The sequence below is a fragment of the Malurus melanocephalus genome, unplaced genomic scaffold (genome assembly GCF_030028575.1).
Source record: "Malurus melanocephalus ecotype Western Australia unplaced genomic scaffold, MMel_1.1 scaffold_327, whole genome shotgun sequence".
NCBI classification, from domain to species: domain Eukaryota; kingdom Metazoa; phylum Chordata; class Aves; order Passeriformes; family Maluridae; genus Malurus; species Malurus melanocephalus.
The window spans coordinates 81,774-100,023 of NW_026623559.1; the positions used below are offsets into that span (position 1 = coordinate 81,774).

Here is an 18,250-nt window from a genome sequence, read left to right on the forward strand (position 1 = left end):
CAGTATAAATAAATAAAATTGAGGTCATGTTGATAATACCTCTCAACAGTACAGACACATTCTACCCAARGGCTAAGTGCATTCCAAGAGTAAATAAATTGCTGGCTGTATTTGTTAATAAAATCAACTTTAATTGTTCTGTGAATTCAAAAGGTGAAATCTACCCCCACTGAAAACCGTTGKAAGTACATGCAGAGATAAAGGAGATTGTTTCATCTTGTATCAAAAGTGATATATCAAGACARAGCAACATTGTACTTCCACAAGAAACTTTCATTCCTTTCCAAACATAGGAGAATTTCCATCCACAGYCCCCTTCTCTCTCACAACAYCCCTGGAAATGCYCTCTCAGMAGCATTATCCAGTACTGATAGTCAYGAGGAGTTASRTGTRCAGGTGGTACATGAGCAGAGGGTTTCACATTATGCTCAAGATTAAAACACCTRTTGCTTCAGACAGACTCAAAAATCCAACAAGGATCTGATGCAATAAGAACTCAGCAATCCCTAAAATGCCAAATGCAGTGATGAAAACAATTAATACAAATTATGATCCAAGATAGAATTTCAAAGTGCTATTTGCAATCTCTATTTTGGCACAACTGTATTTAAACAACTTACTCTAAGATTCTAATTCTTTCTCCTTTCCCACAATTTAAAGTAGGAAGGAGAGATCTCAGTGAAGGCACCTGGTTTAACAGTGTAATCGACTATGCTTGGTAATAAGTTTTAGAAGTTATAGGTGGGTTTGCTTGTTCTGAGACGGTGAGGCAACTTTAAGCCCCCCCCCAAAAAATCAGTGAACAAAGTTATATTCCCTCACTTTCAAATCTAACGAAGGCCTTTGTGATATCAACCACTAAGGGAAGACATAACTTCTACATGGTTATTAGGGTCAAGGAACTGGTGACTAAATTAAGAGCACAAAGGGAAAGCAATTCCTGATAAACAAACAGAATTGAGGGGAAGGGGATAAGCCAGCAATTCTACAAACATTATTGATCTGATACAGAGCAAAAAATTAAACAAAATCCTGCATGGCTTTACCTCCCGATTTCTGGGCAGTGGCTGCCAGTGATAGACAATTTTTTTTGTATTTTAATAAGACAAATTGGGTAATTTCACTCAAAAACAAACTTTCCAACATAGTATAGGGCTGCTGAGAGGCATGACACACTCTTCATGAACAAAACCAAACCCACACACACCAAGCAGTCCTCCAACGCTCCTCCTACCCCTGTACACACCTCCTTTTTGGTTTTATATAGGGACTACACAAACATTCCTGAATGCATTTGGAACCCTTCTACAGAAAAGGCCCACGAAGTTAGCTTTAAGAAAAAAAAAAAAAACAAAAACACTCCAATTATTTTAGTTTCAAATGTCACAAAAGCGCAAAAGACCTGAAAATGCAGTTAAATAGTCAGTATTTACATTCGGGTGGACAGTCTCTATTTTTTGGAAACAACAGAAAAAACTGAACATTTAAAGGCAGATTCTTAAACCCATGCAACAGCATTTTCCTTCCACAACTTACTCACTTGACCTGACAAGTGAAGGAGTCAGACCCCAAAACATGTTGGGCTTTTTCTGGACAGGTAGCAGGTGCATGATCTGTGTGGAACAGTAATTTCAGTTACTTTCCCTTTGCTTATGTTACACTGCTGAAACTCACATAATGAGAATAAACAAACATTTCTGTTTCTGCCTTGTTGAACAGTGTCAGGAAGCGACCCAGGAAAGGTTTTGGATAAGATATTCAAAGGTATGGGGGCAGATTGTACTAATGTCCCAGTTTATTTCAAGAATTGAAAGTGCATTTTTTGACTCAACCAAAAAAAAAAAAAAACAAAAAAAAAAAAAAACCACTGTACCTAAAATTGTAATTTCTATATTAGCTAATAACCCACTATCCAGGATCTCACCCCCAGGTGACTCCGGGGTGCTGAGCACCCATGAGTACCCCATCATACTGCCAGTATTCCAGCTGGAAAACATCTCCAGGTTAGGTGTAAAGGTGGTACCAGAGATGCACAAAATCACAAAATAAAGCCAAATCAGATGGATCCATGTATCGATGACTTTGGCTCCTTGCTTCAACAAGAGCAATGAGTTGCCTTCTGAACCTCTGCTATCCACACCTCTCTATTACTGCAGGCTACAGCTATTTACATTCTCAGCTCTTTACTGCTGTCCACCCCTCTCTTCAAAAACCATGTAAAACTACACCTCTCTTAACAGTGATATTATTTTGCTGTCTTGTACTACTCTAAGCTTTCCTACCCTCCTCCTCACTCAGTAGGTTTTTTTACTGCAACAAGTCTCAAATAACCATGCTTTACTGCCATTCTTTCATTCCCTGGCATTTTGCTGTAGGACTGTCACCAACAAAATGTGGMATCTCAAAAAAAATTGTAAATTCAGATAAAAAGGGTGAACTTGAAGTGAGAAAAAAGAAATACCTTTCCAGGAAAAATACTTTCAAGTTTCAAGGCAAAGGGAAAAACAAATTGTTTATGAAACATTCATAGCACTTTGGTGAATACGAATCTACAGCAAATGCCTTCAAGCAACTTCAAAAAAAAAAAATCATTCTCATGTCTTATGTCCACTGACCACAGGTGAGGCAAGAAGAAGATAAAGCAGGACAGCTTCTGTACTGCTACAAAAGCTGAGCCTATTCAGGGTTTGTATTTTTGTTTAATAGTASAAAGTGAGAATTTTTTGAGGATTCTGCTCTAACACAACAGATGCTGGAAGATGAAAGTTAAGACTGAAACCCYCAAGGCATTTTGTAGTTAATTATTCTGTCTCCAAGTACTATCATAAAAAAACCAAGCAGTCATAGCCAGCATGAAACTTGCAGGGGACCTTAGAGTAACAGTGGGGTTTTTTTTCCCCTTCAAAGTGCTTATTGGAGAAGTTCAAGCCAAAGCAAACACCCAAGTCTATTTGCACAAAAGCATAAAGTACTGTGCCTTCCAATACATTTTGGTGTTCCACAGCTCTAGGATTCTGTAGTATCCCAATAAGCTTGCCATAGGTTTTACTGGCCTTTAAAATTAACAAATCTCAGTTCCCACAACCAAAGATAACATCCCTAAATACTAGTGACAGTATGTTATGCTAGAGCATACGAGAAAGACTTTTCCTTGCACCATTCTCAGCCCTTGTCACATAGCCAGACAGCTGTTTTTGTACATGTCCCTTTAGTGCAGACTGCCCTTCACATGAACACTGCGCTGTTCTGATGGTACAGAGCACCACCCATCCCAACAGATCACACATTGCTGCAACAACCAAGGACTACACTAACAACATTTTCCACACACCGTCTCCTRGTAACCAGTAACAACAGCTCTCTAACACTGGACATTGCCTTCTCTCACCAAAGCTGTGCAACTGTCAGCTCAAGCTGGCATTAGTCACATGAGTCTGCACCAAAAAGCAGCGACTGCTCCTCCTCTAGACTGCTCTCACTCCTGCCCTGGAGCCAGGCAAGCCGTGTTCAGGCATCCTGAACAAACACAGCAAACTACTATGGGCAGCTGACCTAATCCAGATCACTGAGGAGCTGTGAGGGAAGGGGTACAAACGAGAGCTTGGGAGCCAGGAGGGAGGGAAATCTTCACTAGCACTGATGCTGTAAACCAGACCAGAACACTTGTGGAACCAGGATGTAGGAAAAGGAACCAAACCTAGGAGTGCTCAGGAAGTCTACCATAGACRTCAGGGTTAATTACAACCACCTCATTACTTTCAGCAGCATTTTGTGTCAAYTTTGCCAAAATGGTGAAAACCCATATGAAAATGCATCACTTCACCAGATTAACTCTGCTTTCCTTTTAGAAATAACATTACCAAGGCAGGATATATACTTTTAATTAAACTCTCAATTGAAAGGCTGGCAGTGATACCTAGGAAGCCTGATACTGTTGGATATTAACATCTGTTTCCTGTCTTGTAAAGCAGATGGTAGAGAACTCAGGGATTTACCATGYGCTCCCCCATTACTTCTGTGCTGTATTTGAAGAAAATTGTATTAATACAAATAAAAGGAATTGCCRCACAAATGGTTCAACCAAGAAGAAGAAACTGTGGTTGTTACAGTGATATTGAAGAGTTTTTATGAGGCTAATAAAAAAATCTTTGTCAGTGTCCCCCACTATTTAATGTGCCAGAGCAAATAACAAAATGGATGATTGATTCTCGCTCATGAAAGAGTAAATATATAGAAAATGGGAATTGCTAGTTTCAAAAATCCACACCATCATAAAATACATACTTAAACTCCTATACCCGAAAAATGCAACACACCAAAAGATCCTGCCCACTGATTAGCTATCAAGTCTCATTTTTGTGAACAAGAATTTTAATGCTTGCTAGTACTTCCTTTCTAGAAAATTACACAAAAGGAAATAATATCCATTTATCTGTATCAACAAAAAAGGGCTAAACAATTTTTAAGTGTAAATCAAAACACAAAGCTCAAAGGAAGAGCTAAATTCCTCCATTTTTTTAACAAAAAAAAACCCACAAATACAGCATTCCATTCTGAGAAAAAAAATACAAGACATTCACATTTAAAGCTTGGGCAAAACTCATCAAGTGGAACAAAGTTACCATCATTTTCTAAGAAAGCAATCAGAGGACACCCAAGCTCTGCTTGGGACAGTAAGGCTCATCAAGTTGGATTTTTCTGTGTGTGGGGGCACAGTGCTGTCACTATTAAGATGCTTAAGGCTTCCATGACACTTGGCAGTGAACTGTAGGTGCAACCATTATACTCAGACAAGGAGATAATGCAAGCAGTGACTGGACTGGAATGGAGATGCTTTGCCTGGATCTCTCCTGCAGAYATCCTCCAAAAATCCCCTCAATCCCTCAGCTCTTGCTTCCATGGTATTTCTGATTCTACTGATAAATACAGACAATTTCACGTAATTCTAAAAGATGTAATGAGCTCAATGCTGYCTGCTAGCAAGATAAGAAAGCGTAACTAAAACAGTGCTGAAATTATTAACATTCAAAGAAAGGCAGGCTGCGGGAGCTGGGTTCTTGCAAGGCTCAATGGGTTTTGCCATTTTCCTCACTGCAGGTACATGGGTGTCAACAGAGAAACAGCTCTATAATACCAAAACACAGCAGCCAGTTCCACAGTGTCATGTGGGCATTAAAGAAACAGATGGATTATGCTGGACAAGCCAAATACAAAATGTTCAAGACAGCTGTCAGATCAGTATTTCAAAGGACCAGAAACATGATGTGTACAAATAGATTCCCAGTGATCAGCTCAACGTCTTGCTTACCCCAATAGCTCCCTCCATGTTACCTGAACTACCACAGTGACTTCTCTACAAAACTTCTGTAGCCAAAAAATCACCTTCTATATTTAGTGGTATATCACATACCAGGCAATATTAAAAGCCACTAGCAGCAAGAAAAAAATGGCAATCAAAATTACAGCTGAATCCTTCACGAATGTGCCATAAAAAGTGTACACAAAAATGTAATTCATTTTTCATTAGTTACATGTTACACAGAATTGCTTCTCTCCTCATAGCTTTATAACCAGATGGCTTCTATCTCCCAATACTTCAGAGAAAAACAGAACTCAACAAAGTACTAAGATCCAGGGTTCTGCTTATACCAGCATGTTTACACCTCTCCTTTAAAATTTCTGGTAAAAATATTCCATGAGACCAAGTGACTTCCAAAAAAAATTTTATCACCATCTAAAGATTAGGCTTAATCATGAACATTCATGTATTTTTCCTGCATTTTATTTACTTTCCAGTAATGATGTTCCAGTAATCACTCCACACCACAATTACTCTGGTAGTTAGCAGCAAGCTCCTTCAAAGGAAGGGAGCCTAAAGTTCACTATTTCAGATACATGTCTTCTAAAATATCCCCAACTCCCTGCTCCTTACACTAATAAAAAGGCTCTAGGAAGAGGCCTCTGACATGCTGAAGGTCACCTTAGCTGCTGCCTTAAGACCAGCCACCTCTGATCACCACTTTGATACAACTTTCCAAGCTTTAGGCTCAAGGTCGTTCCTCTCAAATGCATCAACTCAGAATTTGAAAGCTAATTAGACTGTAAAAATGTAAAAACTTATGAAGAATTTAGAAGCCAGATTCTCATCTGCTAATCTCTGGTTTCCCGCATTTAGGATAATTCTCCATCTCTGTGTTGGCAGTTTTACCATCTACCAGGTAYTCCAGAGGATTATTAGAGGGACCAGAGTTTTCTTCAAACACCCCACTGAACTGAAAACATAAGGGAAACAAACCCAAAATGGGTATTACCAAACGATTCTACAGATTTACAACCTTGCTGYTGAAAATCAAAAGCTTGTTTGTTTTTGTTGATTCTTTTCCTTCTCTTTCTTTCCTGTGTTTTCACTAAAGTCAAGATTTTGTCAGCACACCAGGACAGTAACACAGGCTCCCACTACAGTGACACTGGAGACCCTTCTTAGCTGACAACACTCAAGTAAATTCTCTCAACCAAAAGTGAGTCACATGAACAGAAATAATTTTTCCTTCATCAAATCATATGCAACCAGTTTTTTTTTTAAACTATTACTACTGATTTAATTTTAATTTCTCATGAAGCATTCATGACATTCCAGGATCCTTACATGCTTTGCATTGGCTCCAAAAAGTGCCCATCTTATTTAATTTCTTCAACGGTAAAAATATTTCATAATAATTTCACTTGAGAACTAAAACAGAGTTCAGAATCAATCCTTTACATTTTACCTACAGAAGGCTTTCMTCCAGAGTTTTCTAATTCTGTATCTGCCTTTCCCTGTGATCCRTAAAAGTTTGTCAAAATCTGTTGTCAAATCTGCAGAACTACCAAGACTCCAAGGTGTTTTCTGTACATGCTGTTTTTGTTGCTATGATTTTTTTTGGYTGGTATTTTTCGGGGCACATGGGGTCAAGAGGCGCTATTTCTACTATTTCAGATTTCAATCCATACCACATTTCTCTTCAAGAAATATTTTTCAAAGCACATAAAATACCTTTTCACTCTGAAGATTTAAGAGAATTGGGGAGTTCTGCATGCGAATTTCCCCATTCTGAACTCTATTTGATATGCCTCACAGGGAGCTTAAAAGATAATTATTTTCCCTATGGAGGGTTTTTAAATGATATGGCATAATCTGATTTACTGAAAAAATGCAAGAGCCTTAATCTGCTATTTCTTGCTTAGGTAAAATGCAAACTTCTTTCATAGAGCAGTTATTCCCATCTTAGAAAGCAGCACATACTGTACAATGAGCACACCATTAGCAGTAATATAATCTTATCATCTGCATTCCACATTCTCTTTTTAGATCTRTAATCATCAACTAATTCACCCCAGTTTACCTTGAGGTTACACAAAATTTAAAAAAAAAAAGAAACTCAAGAAACTTTTATTTTACTATAGGAAATTAAAAGCCTAGAAACATAAATGGCTGTGGAGAAAAATCAATATTTTAGTCAAAATTAGATCTTAGGAGTTTCTAGTTATCAGATATGTAGGTTTCAATTTAAATTAAAAAGCTACATCTGGCTGCACAATAATCCATTACAAAAGTGCACCTGACCCCCTAGAGAAACAAAGAAGCTGAAAGAATCCGCCTTCTTACAAATCCAGTAACACATTAAATMCCCTAAGTGCGATGTGAAGCACAAAACTCTTCAAGTTTTAAAAACAGACATTGAAACTGAATTATTCAACAGAAAACATTGATTTGTGACATTTTCAGAACACTACATTTCCTTAATAGAAATTTCTTTCTCCAAGACTTCCATTTATTCAACAGGCGTAAAATGGACTTCTCAAGCTTGCCATTGAACGTATGAATATTTACTCTTCATCTTTTATTTCAACTACATTTACCACAAAAGGGTAAGAATACTTMTGCCACTGTGTAAACTACAGTGTTCTTCAAAGAACTAATGATCTTGAAATGATGCAGCCTCAAGGCTGCAACACAGATCAGATTCATAGAGACCAGTAAAATCTCTGCTCTAAAAGATCTAACTGCAGAAGTTTTAATATCACTGCAACTCTGAACATGACAAAGTGAGCACAGTCTTAGTACTTAATATCTTTAAAAAAAGTGTATCTTGTAGCTTTGTTCCTTTTTATTCATTTGCTTAAGACAAAAATTTATGCTTTTAAATTGGTGATAATCAGAAGAATTCATACTTTACTGTTCACATACCACTTGATTTGGTTTTTGTGTAAGTCTTTTAAGTCAAAGGGCAAAATAGGTATTGCTTTTTAAAAGTAAAATATTCCCATTTTTTCACATTACAAGGTTCATTCAATCAGGCTTGATTTCAGAAACAGAGCAGCATATCTTTGCAATTGCAGTTTTTCCAGCTTTTTAGAACTCCCAATCAATACAGACTATTAACCATTTCTGTGTTAACCACAGAGAAAATACAGGGATTACCAAAGTATTTGCATTTATCCATTTGCTACACTGAGCTGTGTAAATGGAATGTGAACTTGGACTAAAGGAGCATAACTAAACATTTGTGTTGCATGACAACAGTGTAGGGTATGGTGAGTACTAGAATAAAAATTAATTGAACAAGTCCTACCTGTGGGCACAAAGTCTCGATGTGATTGGCTGCCATTTGGACAATTTTTGTTCCATCTTCATTTGTTGACAATGAACAAGCAAGATTGGCAACCTTAAATAAAATAAATAAACAAACTTAAATAAGCAAATAGCCTTGTACACAASTATTCCTCCACAGACTTCAAACTTGCCAAGAAACATATCTGCCAGAAAGCCTTCATTTTTGGTGAGGGGGAGAATAATTTGTCAAAGTATGTTTTTGAACGAGGAAACACTGCAGGAGGGAAAAAGAGCTGAGGAAAGAGGTGACAGTGACAAGAAATCTTRTGACCTCACCCCACTTTAGGCACAGCAGGTGACAGCTGCAGAATGGTGTTTAGAAAACAGGAGGAAATTTCAAAGTAAGAGCCTAAGGCTTCAAAAGATTACTTGTGATTTTGCCCGTTAATTTTTCAAAGCCCTTCAATCCACGACCAGCTTTTCCAGTTTTGTTTTTTTTTAAACTTACTTCTAAGACCTTAAAGCTCAAATAACATTTATCTTCACTTGCTGTAATTGAACACAAAGTAATTTCTGCCCCAAACTATCCACAAACCATTCTTTTAATTAGTGGTATGGTTTGCTACTGAAAGGGTCATATCATATAGCACACATAGCACAACTAACAATGAAAACATATATGGAAACCTGAAATCTGTGAAAGAATAGATCTATTTCTGTTTTACTCTACTATATACCACAGAAACAGTTTCCTTTAAAGCAAAAGCCTCTTCCACGATGTTTGACAGCTCCACAAGTTTAAACGGATGAAAGAAAAAGCATCTCACTACAACTGAACATCAAGAGGCTATAGGAGACTGGTTTGACAAAGGCACAAGGGAGATTGGGATACTGGGATCCCATAGATCTTTTCATCCTACTGGAGTAACACTGAGTCCTCATGCAAATCATTCCACAGCCTTCCCTGAGTAACTGTACTACCTATACCCACTATGAAGTTAACATAAAGCAAAAACTGCCTGAGAACTAGACCTCTGCAGTGCTGCAAATATGAACACACAAAGGCTTGGTTATTTTGGAGTTATCCAAAATTCATACAACAGCTCCTGCAGTTCAGATGCTGTGAAAAGATCAACATTTTAGGGCACTAGTACTAGTTCAATGATGATCTATTACCAAAGACCTTTACTACTCTTAATTGATATAAGCAATTACACATCATTAGTCAGCACATGGACAAATTAATTATTACTCCTACTGAAATTTCAGAAGAGATTGAGACAGTTTCTGAAGGGGAGGAGATCTGGAATGCAGGCCTTCCACTACACCTGTGGCTACACAAAAATAGTTTAAACGACTTGCCCTGGTATTCCAATACAATTCACTAGTTCCCTACCTATGTGATGTATTACCTCCTCCACATGAAAACCTATCGTTAGGACTGAAAAAATCCAGTTCTCATCAATGCACTGACACAGCATTCTCTTTCATTTGAAGTAACTGCTTTAAAAAAACAACCCATGGCAGTTATCTGAAAAGACTGGGTTTGGTTCTATGCTTTCCTTCCTGACTTTTCACATTAAATATCAACAGATTACTTATCATCACAATACAATCCTAAAATATGCTATTCCCTCCCCTCAAAAAAAAAAATTATTTTTCTTTGAAGGTCAGGAGTTTTCACAACTGATCCCAACAAGTAATTCATATTGATTTGAGTATTTCAATTCCTTTGCCCTGTCACTGAGCTGCTTGTGTATCCCTAATTTAATACTGTGTTCACTTACACTTCATTACTACACCACCTGTGTAAAATAAAACAGTCTACAAGACTCAGTGCAAACATTATTGAATTAAATAACTCCTCTATGCCTAAAGCAGTAACAATTCAAAGGTAAAATAATAAAAAGGCAATGCCAGCCATTCCACCATGAGAAAAACAAAAAGCTGCTGAGAGTTTTTCTCTATACCATAAGGTTCCTCAGGTTTTTCAGATTCATTTTGCAGTTTTCAGAAAAACTTGACTTGTGTTTCTTGGAATCCACTACAAACATGTGCGACATGGAGCTCCTGTTTATCAGTGAGATACCACTGTAAGCAGTTCTGTCCCTGTCCTGATGAGCAGGGCAGATACAGARATGGCATAGGACAACTTTTTATCCTGTTTCCCAGCTGCACTGGCTCCAGCACTTCAGTGCAAATACTGTCCTTAATATAAACTGTATCACAGTCACAGAATAATAAATCAGGATGAAAGAGCTTTCCAGAGATCATGTAGTCCAATTCACTGTACAAACCATGAGATTTAATTCGAGATCAATTGGTACCAATAGCTCTATGCAACAGATTAGATCTGGGGACAAATTCTATATGTGTTACCAGATCATGTGGGAGATTGGAAGGGTAAAARGTGTGGCTCCTGTCCAGCACAGCATGCTCAGGTTGGGAGGGACCTCTTAATCCACAAGTATTCCCTTTTATTTGAAGTCAACAGCAATGGGGGATTTTTTTAATAAAAAGAGAAAAAACTTTTTCTSAACTTATGCTTATCCTCCTGATTCTTCAGCTCTAAAGCACTCCTTGGTGATAGCCCAATTCAGAATAGTGTTCTCAAAGTACAAGCCGCAAACCAAAGGTACAAGCACTARGAATTCACATAAGGCCATTTACAATAGCAAACAGAGATTTGTATTATTTACATTCAATAACTTCAAAAATCTAGGAAGTTAAAAGAAGTAGCATTGGCAACTTTGGAATAAATACACATTACATTTCTGATGCATATTTGGAATTCATACTACAGTGCTATGCCAGCAGTGAATTTAGACCTTTGCCTTTCGTTCTGATCAATGCCAATTAAGACTTTTGTCTCCGTGGGAAAATGGGTAGAGTTTTCTTCTCCTGGCACTGAAGTAGCCCTTTTCCACATGTATCTCATGCATAAGTAAAAGGGCTTTCAGTCTCAGCAGCAGGTGATGAGGCTCACAGTTATTCCGCACAAAGAGAATCCAGATCTTTTAAAGTCATTAACATGACCTTGATGCCTTAGGATTTTTAGTTTCTATATTTTCATGTGTCTRTATTCTTGTATTTCTCTAGTACAGCACTAAAACTACCATTCTCCCATCTTTAGACAAAACAATCCCTCTTTGAGCCTGAATCCAAGGACACCTCGCTGCCTCAGAGTCCCAAAATAAGGAAACAACAGCGAGTCAGAGGGGGGAGCAAGTTTGGGGTGGTTCACATCATGACCATTGGACAATTAAGACCCAATATGTTAAAATAAGGCAGAATTTATAAAAGGTGAAGATCTCATAACTCGTTGTCCATTTTGGGTGTAGCCTCAGGAGGAGGCTCTTGTCTGCCCTAATGTACCAGTAGGCCCATATTAAAGCTATATATTCTCATTCAGTTCTCATTCCCTTAAGTTTGTCTGGCCTCTATTTTAGATYAGCCTGATTGAGAAGGCATCAGTCTCAACCATCAGTATACTCACTGCCGGTATTTTCATCACCAGCTCCTGAAGAGATCTCCTTAACACAAATCCCGAAAATTCAAATAAATCATATGGAAAGAGCCAAACACTTGTAATTTTTCCAAGTAGAAGGAAGGGGATCTGAGAACCTGAAGTCTCTTTTGAGACTTAATAAGGAGGACAAGCTGTTACAGCAATAGTAAATGACTACAATCCATAAGAAAAAATAAAGCCCTAGCTCAGAGAAGACCTTACKGTCATGAGTATCACACACATCTCAAAGGACTTTTGCAATTTCAGAAACCTTCATTACACTACAGTAATRAATTCCCCTAAGCAGTATAAGCTACACAAATACATCACATTTCTCTTGTATTCTCTGGGAGAAACTAGCTTCCCTTAAAAGGACTTCAAGACCAAGTACACTGCAACCTCAAAAACAAACAGAATTGCAAAATGAAAGGACATGATTCCTCTCAGTCAAAAAATATCTGTCCTTCTGAAGAGCAAAGTTTGTCAGGGCAAAGACAAAGCTTTCTTGTAGGCTGGACTGATTGAAATCATAACTTTACAGAAAAAAAAAAAATCATAATCACTTTTTCTATTTAAGATACCAAGAAAGCAGTTACACAGCTTTTCCTTGAGAACACAAAGAACAGAGAATAAACCATCCTAGATGAGGTTTAGCAACATCAATTAATACACTAATTAAGGTGCAGTGGGAAAGGAAGACTTTGAACTGAGCATGCAACTGCAGGACTGGCAGTAGATAAAATATTTCATCAGCCWGATGGATTTTTAGATTGTGAAGGCATCAAAGAGTGTAATTTTTGATGCCCATTAACTGTGCACAGAAGATATGTCAATGCACATTTCTTTTATACCTGACGCTGTTAAACAAGCTTCTTACAGGCACTTTGACTGGTCTTTGTGTTTTTACTACTGGGTGAGGGCTTACCGCTCTGCATTGGGGGAGTAGGTTCCTCTCTTTAGCATGTGGTGAGCCAACAGTTTTTTTTGGGCTAGAAATTCCTGTAGTGTAAGATTTGTGTATAGCACATAGACTGTTAAAAAAATAACTCMACAAATCATATTCTTGCCTTGATTTACACTTTACTTGGACTCATGTATCTAGGAGAGAGCACAACAGGAAATTTTCACCCAACTTTTTCAGCTCCTACTCTTACCAAAGAACTGAAAGGCAACCAAAGACACACTTTAGAGGCTGTGAGAAACACACGTGAACAAGTTCGCTCTGTTGTCCAAACTTGCTTGGGATGGAAGGCTTTTTCCTTGGCTATGCTCACACAAGTGCATTCACACTTGGAATCCTAATATTCTCTCCCCAATCAGAGGATGAAGGCTTTAAAAGCTTCTTTCATCCTCAGATTTCCCAATGCTCTCATTGGGTACTACAATGCAAAACAGAAAATGCATACAGGCAAAAAMATCTTGGAGAGTTACTAATTACTTYCAGTGGATCTCCAGAAAGGTGGGAAAATTTTCAACAGCCTGAAGCCATCTATTGCTGGAAGTAATAAAGATAACTCATTTCCTTTCTGTAGACAAAAGGAACTGATTCCAACACGTTAAGATCCTCAGGACAAGTGAAAGCTCACATGCAAAGTGAGACTGCCCCTTTCCTGTGAAAGGACCAAGGGGTCTAATCATGTTGATTTGGCTGAAAAAGAAGAATAATCTTGAGAAAGACATTCCAACCATGACTTCAAGATGCATGACAGTAGCTCAGGAATGAATTCTGGTTCAGAGTTAGCTTCAGGGTGAGAACAAAATGCAAAGTCAAATGCAAAAGTGAGATTTTTATGCACTGAAGAAATAAATAATCACTGCACTGCCTCACCACCTGTTTCATTTGTAGTTAAGAACAGCTTTGCTGATCTATTGTCCACGCTGCACAGTAAGAATTAAATGTACCCCCAAGGATTTTTTTCAGTCAAATTCACTCCATTAACTCCCAAAAATAAGTATTTGCTTGGGAACAGATTGTCTGCTAACTAGCTAAATTCTTCCTCTATAAATTGTACCAAATGAAGCAGCATGTTCTCTAGATGTGATCCCTTTTGCTTCACCACTAGAAGCTCAGTTTCTTTTCATTATTTTACCCWAAGTCCCAACTCACTTATACTGTAAATCACTAAGGATAAATAAGTTGTTAATTCCATGAAAGCTTCGAGGTGAAGACTTTTTGTTCTTTGCATTAAATACTTCCTGTAAAGAAACAGTTTAACTGAGGAAAGACCTSTCAAACCTCTGCCAAACCTGAAGTCACCCAGGTCCTTCACTACACTGCAGAGGAAGCTAAAGTGTGTTCCTTGGTGATTTTTTTAGCTTAGTGTGAAGAGCCCTCTGGCAACCCAATCCTCCCATTGATAACCCTACAGAAATTCTTAGTACCATGCTGGGTACTAAGTGTTACTAAAATAAAAACCAACACACTTCAGATTTCACAAAAACTGAACTTATGTGTCACGATATTTCAAAGACRGTCTTTACTGGAAAGCTTAAAGCACTGATCCTGTCAGTTTGCTTATTTGTAATACAATTACTCATGTAATAAATATCAGGACAGAAACTTACTGGTTTTCCACAAAAGCAAGCTCTAGTTACACACACCTCTAAAGAATACTAACCAAATATACTGTCACTTCACCAYGTGTATAAATTCTCCCTGGCACTAGCAGGTTATTAAAAAGGYCTAAGGAGGGCAGTGCACAAATGGACAGAAAAACAGCCCAGCAATCCACTGAATTAGAGGTCAAYTGTGAAAAATCACAATTCAGAAGACATTTCATTTGTAAGAGAGCAACTGAATACTGAGCGGAGGAAAAACATTTGAATTTCAGCATTATGGCAGGCAATAAGGCTTTCAATATAAATTATATACTCTATGTAACCTGATTATAACTGTTAGCCTGCTCTCTTCAAACTATAAATGAAAAAATATACTCCTGTATTCTTTGCTTCTAATTTTGTGGTATATAGAAATAACTTCTACAGGTTTATTATGTGTTCTCAGTTTCTACTTCTAGCTTTATTCATGAGGCCTTAAGAAGTCTTTAGAGGAAAATGACTGTTCACACAAAAAAGAGTCATGAAAAAACTACAAAGGTCAACATTAAATAATGACTATACTTTATCAAGGAAAAAAGCTACATTGATGTATGTATGTCTTCCAGTCACTGCTGCATTTTTATATGCATTTATGATTACTATGTGCATTTTTATGGGCTTAATAAAACTTACATAGACTACARTATTTTTTTATAGTGAAAAAACACATTCCTGTGGACTGAAAACTTATCTCCAGTGGGCAATAAAGTAATATCACAATGTTGCTTGTTTTCCAATCCATTTTCTACAATAAAACTTAATTTCTTTCCAGATCAAGCGAGGCAGTTATACCTCAGGTTAGAAGTTACACTCTTACCTTTTATTACCTTCTACTTTTGTGGGGAAAAAGTTGAAAAACTCTACTCAAACATGCATTTAACATACATTATGTTGCTTCCCCTGTTTGTTTTAGCTTTGCACCTTCCACTGTTCCAGACTGATTGTTGAGTCTGCTAATTCAACTACAGGAGGAAACTACAAACCTGCAAGCTTCTTCACTCACCTTTTGGTTTCTTTTGCACTCCTCTTAATTTTCCCTGTCTCCACCTCCTTCCATTTTCTGCAGAACTGAATTACCCAATACTACATTACTGCCTAACCCACGGCTAATTTGACCAAAATAGCTCAACCTGCTACACCTGAGGCTTATCACTGCCTCTTCAGGTGTTAYCAACCACCTGGAAAAAATGATGAAAACTTCTCTTAGTTTTATGTAAGGTCAACTGTTTCCTACCATGCCCCAGATACTGCTTCTGTAATTAATTAATAAAGCATATACAAATACTCATGGACTGGATTATTAAGTTTTGGTGTGGATCGACTGCAGCCGATTTATTTCAAGTTCCAAGTGCTCAGACAAGTCTTATCTCATACAAGTTCTACTAGGAGACTGCCTTGATGAATTGGGCCTCAACCAAAATAAAARCAGAAAATAAACACACTCTGAGACAAACACTTCACATGTGTAAGGAATAATTCTGCCCAGTAACATTCCAGAAACCATTTCCTTTTCAATAAAGGTGTCAGGCTTGATGCAGAGCCTCATTAAGCTTTCTCTCACTGCTTTAGGTCACAGTTACATTTGAAGAATTCAGTTAAGGATTCCCTCTCCAGACTGTGAGCTCTGGTTACAACCAAGAACAGAGATCACATTTATATTATATTCACTGYTCTGGCAACTGAAGACACCAGTAAAACAGAAACTACCTACAGTTATGACCTGTGTCTCATTAACAGTCTTTCCAAAAAATCCACACCAGCACTAGACTTAACCAGACTGCAAAAACTGTGAAGTGGCTTCTGATAGCTGAAAAAAAGCTCCTTGCATGGGCCCAAACATAACAGCAAGTGAAAAATCTAAAGGTAAATTACTTGATGAAACCTCCCCCTGTAGCACCATTTGCTGAAGTGTTAGCAACAGGGGTCTTTCCAGCAGTGTGCTGTATATTAAAGCAGAAGAAAGCAARGTCTTCAAAACAAGAAAGTGGCTATCCAGTTCTATAATCACGTAACCAATTATCATGTAATCTTCTCCTTTTCCTTATCTCAGCCTCATAACAAACATGGCATATAAGATAGTAGTTAACCCTGTAGCAAGAGGACACCAGTCATGCCCAGAATTAGCCAATTCCTTAAAACATCTAAGAGAAAGAGGGATCACGACTTCCTGCCAGAATACAAACCTCCTGAGGGAACAGTGAATACGCAAGAGCCGATAAACAGATTAATGAACTGCCCTTAACTGTCTGAAAGCAGCAGGATTTGATAAACATCCATCACCAGTGGAACTCAGTGAAACCCTCTATCTCCTGCACATCAATAAAACAGAGAAAAACACAACACATACAATAAACTGTCAATAGAATACTCAAAATTTCAGGCCCTTTTCATCTATAAAGCACAGCCAAGATTCAAACATATATATTAATACATTCTTATTACTCATTATTCAAATATTCCACCAAAAGGGTAAAAAAAATGTCACCCAACTTTCAAGATTCTGCCTGTGGTAATATCTGAAATGCAGCACTTCAAAAGGCTTCCCACGGAAAGCAGATGAAGTTTAGTGAAAAAAAGCAGGCCAGAGCCTAAAGCACCTTATGTAATATACAATACCAAGCCCTCCCACCTCACACAAGAAAACCTATCGGATATGTCTGAAGAATTCAAGTACCGTTTTTTCAGAAAGAAAACTAGTCCCATTTCCAAAACTTATCAGGAGTTAATTCCCTCTTTCAGTACCCCTGGAATCTCTCTCCAACCCAAGTATCTCCCTCCAACCTTTAGAAAAGACCTTTAGTTATTTTTGTCCTACTTCCACACAAGAGAACTTTAAAAAAGTGATAAGAAGAGGAGGATTATTGTAACACTCCATCCCCAGCCAGCTCTAAGCTCAAGGATAAYGTACAATAATCAAGCACAGTGACCCAAACACCACCTCACACCAGGCTGTTTATCCCTCACCACTGCTGAACTGCACTCCTTCACCCCAACTGATGCCATTTCGTCTCCAAGAACTGAGACTAAAAATTTTCTACGCCAAGGAAAAAAAAAAATTTAACGTATTGTTTCCTGTTGTCGCCTCACAGATTGCTATTTTAGAACTCGTGCTGCACGCAATTAGGCTTTAAGGCAGCAAGGCCACCAAAGTTCCCCGCCTGCACAAGATAAAAAAATCTCAAAGTAGACAATAAAGCAGAAAACTCATGGCCGTAGTTGGGTTTAAGGGCCYGCCCTGCCTGCACCGCCTCCCCTCAGCACCCGCGGCTGGGACGGCGGGACTGCGGGGGCCAAAGCGGTGGGATAGCAATGGACGAAACGGCGGAATTCCAGCGGCAGAGACGACAGGATTCCACCCCCAAGAGACCGAAACGCTCCTCAACACTCACCCTGAAAGCTCCTCGCACAGAAACGCAGCCAAAGCCATCACCACTGGGGACCTGCTCCGAACCTTCCAGAACGGGGAGGAGCAAGGGCGGTGCTGAGTAGGCGCACACGGAGGCTTTATTACATTGCACACAGGTGTGCGTGAGGGTCTCATTGCTTACAGC

The 18,250-nt window shown here is 38.3% G+C and overlaps 1 protein-coding gene across 1 annotated transcript in view; it reads right to left on the bottom strand.

The window, feature by feature from the left end:
• The window catches only part of CTNNA3 (catenin alpha 3), a 335,868-nt gene that overhangs the window by 74,469 nt on the left and 243,149 nt on the right, over window positions 1-18,250 (bottom strand). Inside the window, exon 9 of the mRNA XM_057377836.1 lies at window positions 8,613-8,705. Coding sequence (XP_057233819.1) covers window positions 8,613-8,705 — 93 coding nt within the window. The remainder of the gene's footprint in view (window positions 1-8,612; window positions 8,706-18,250) is intronic.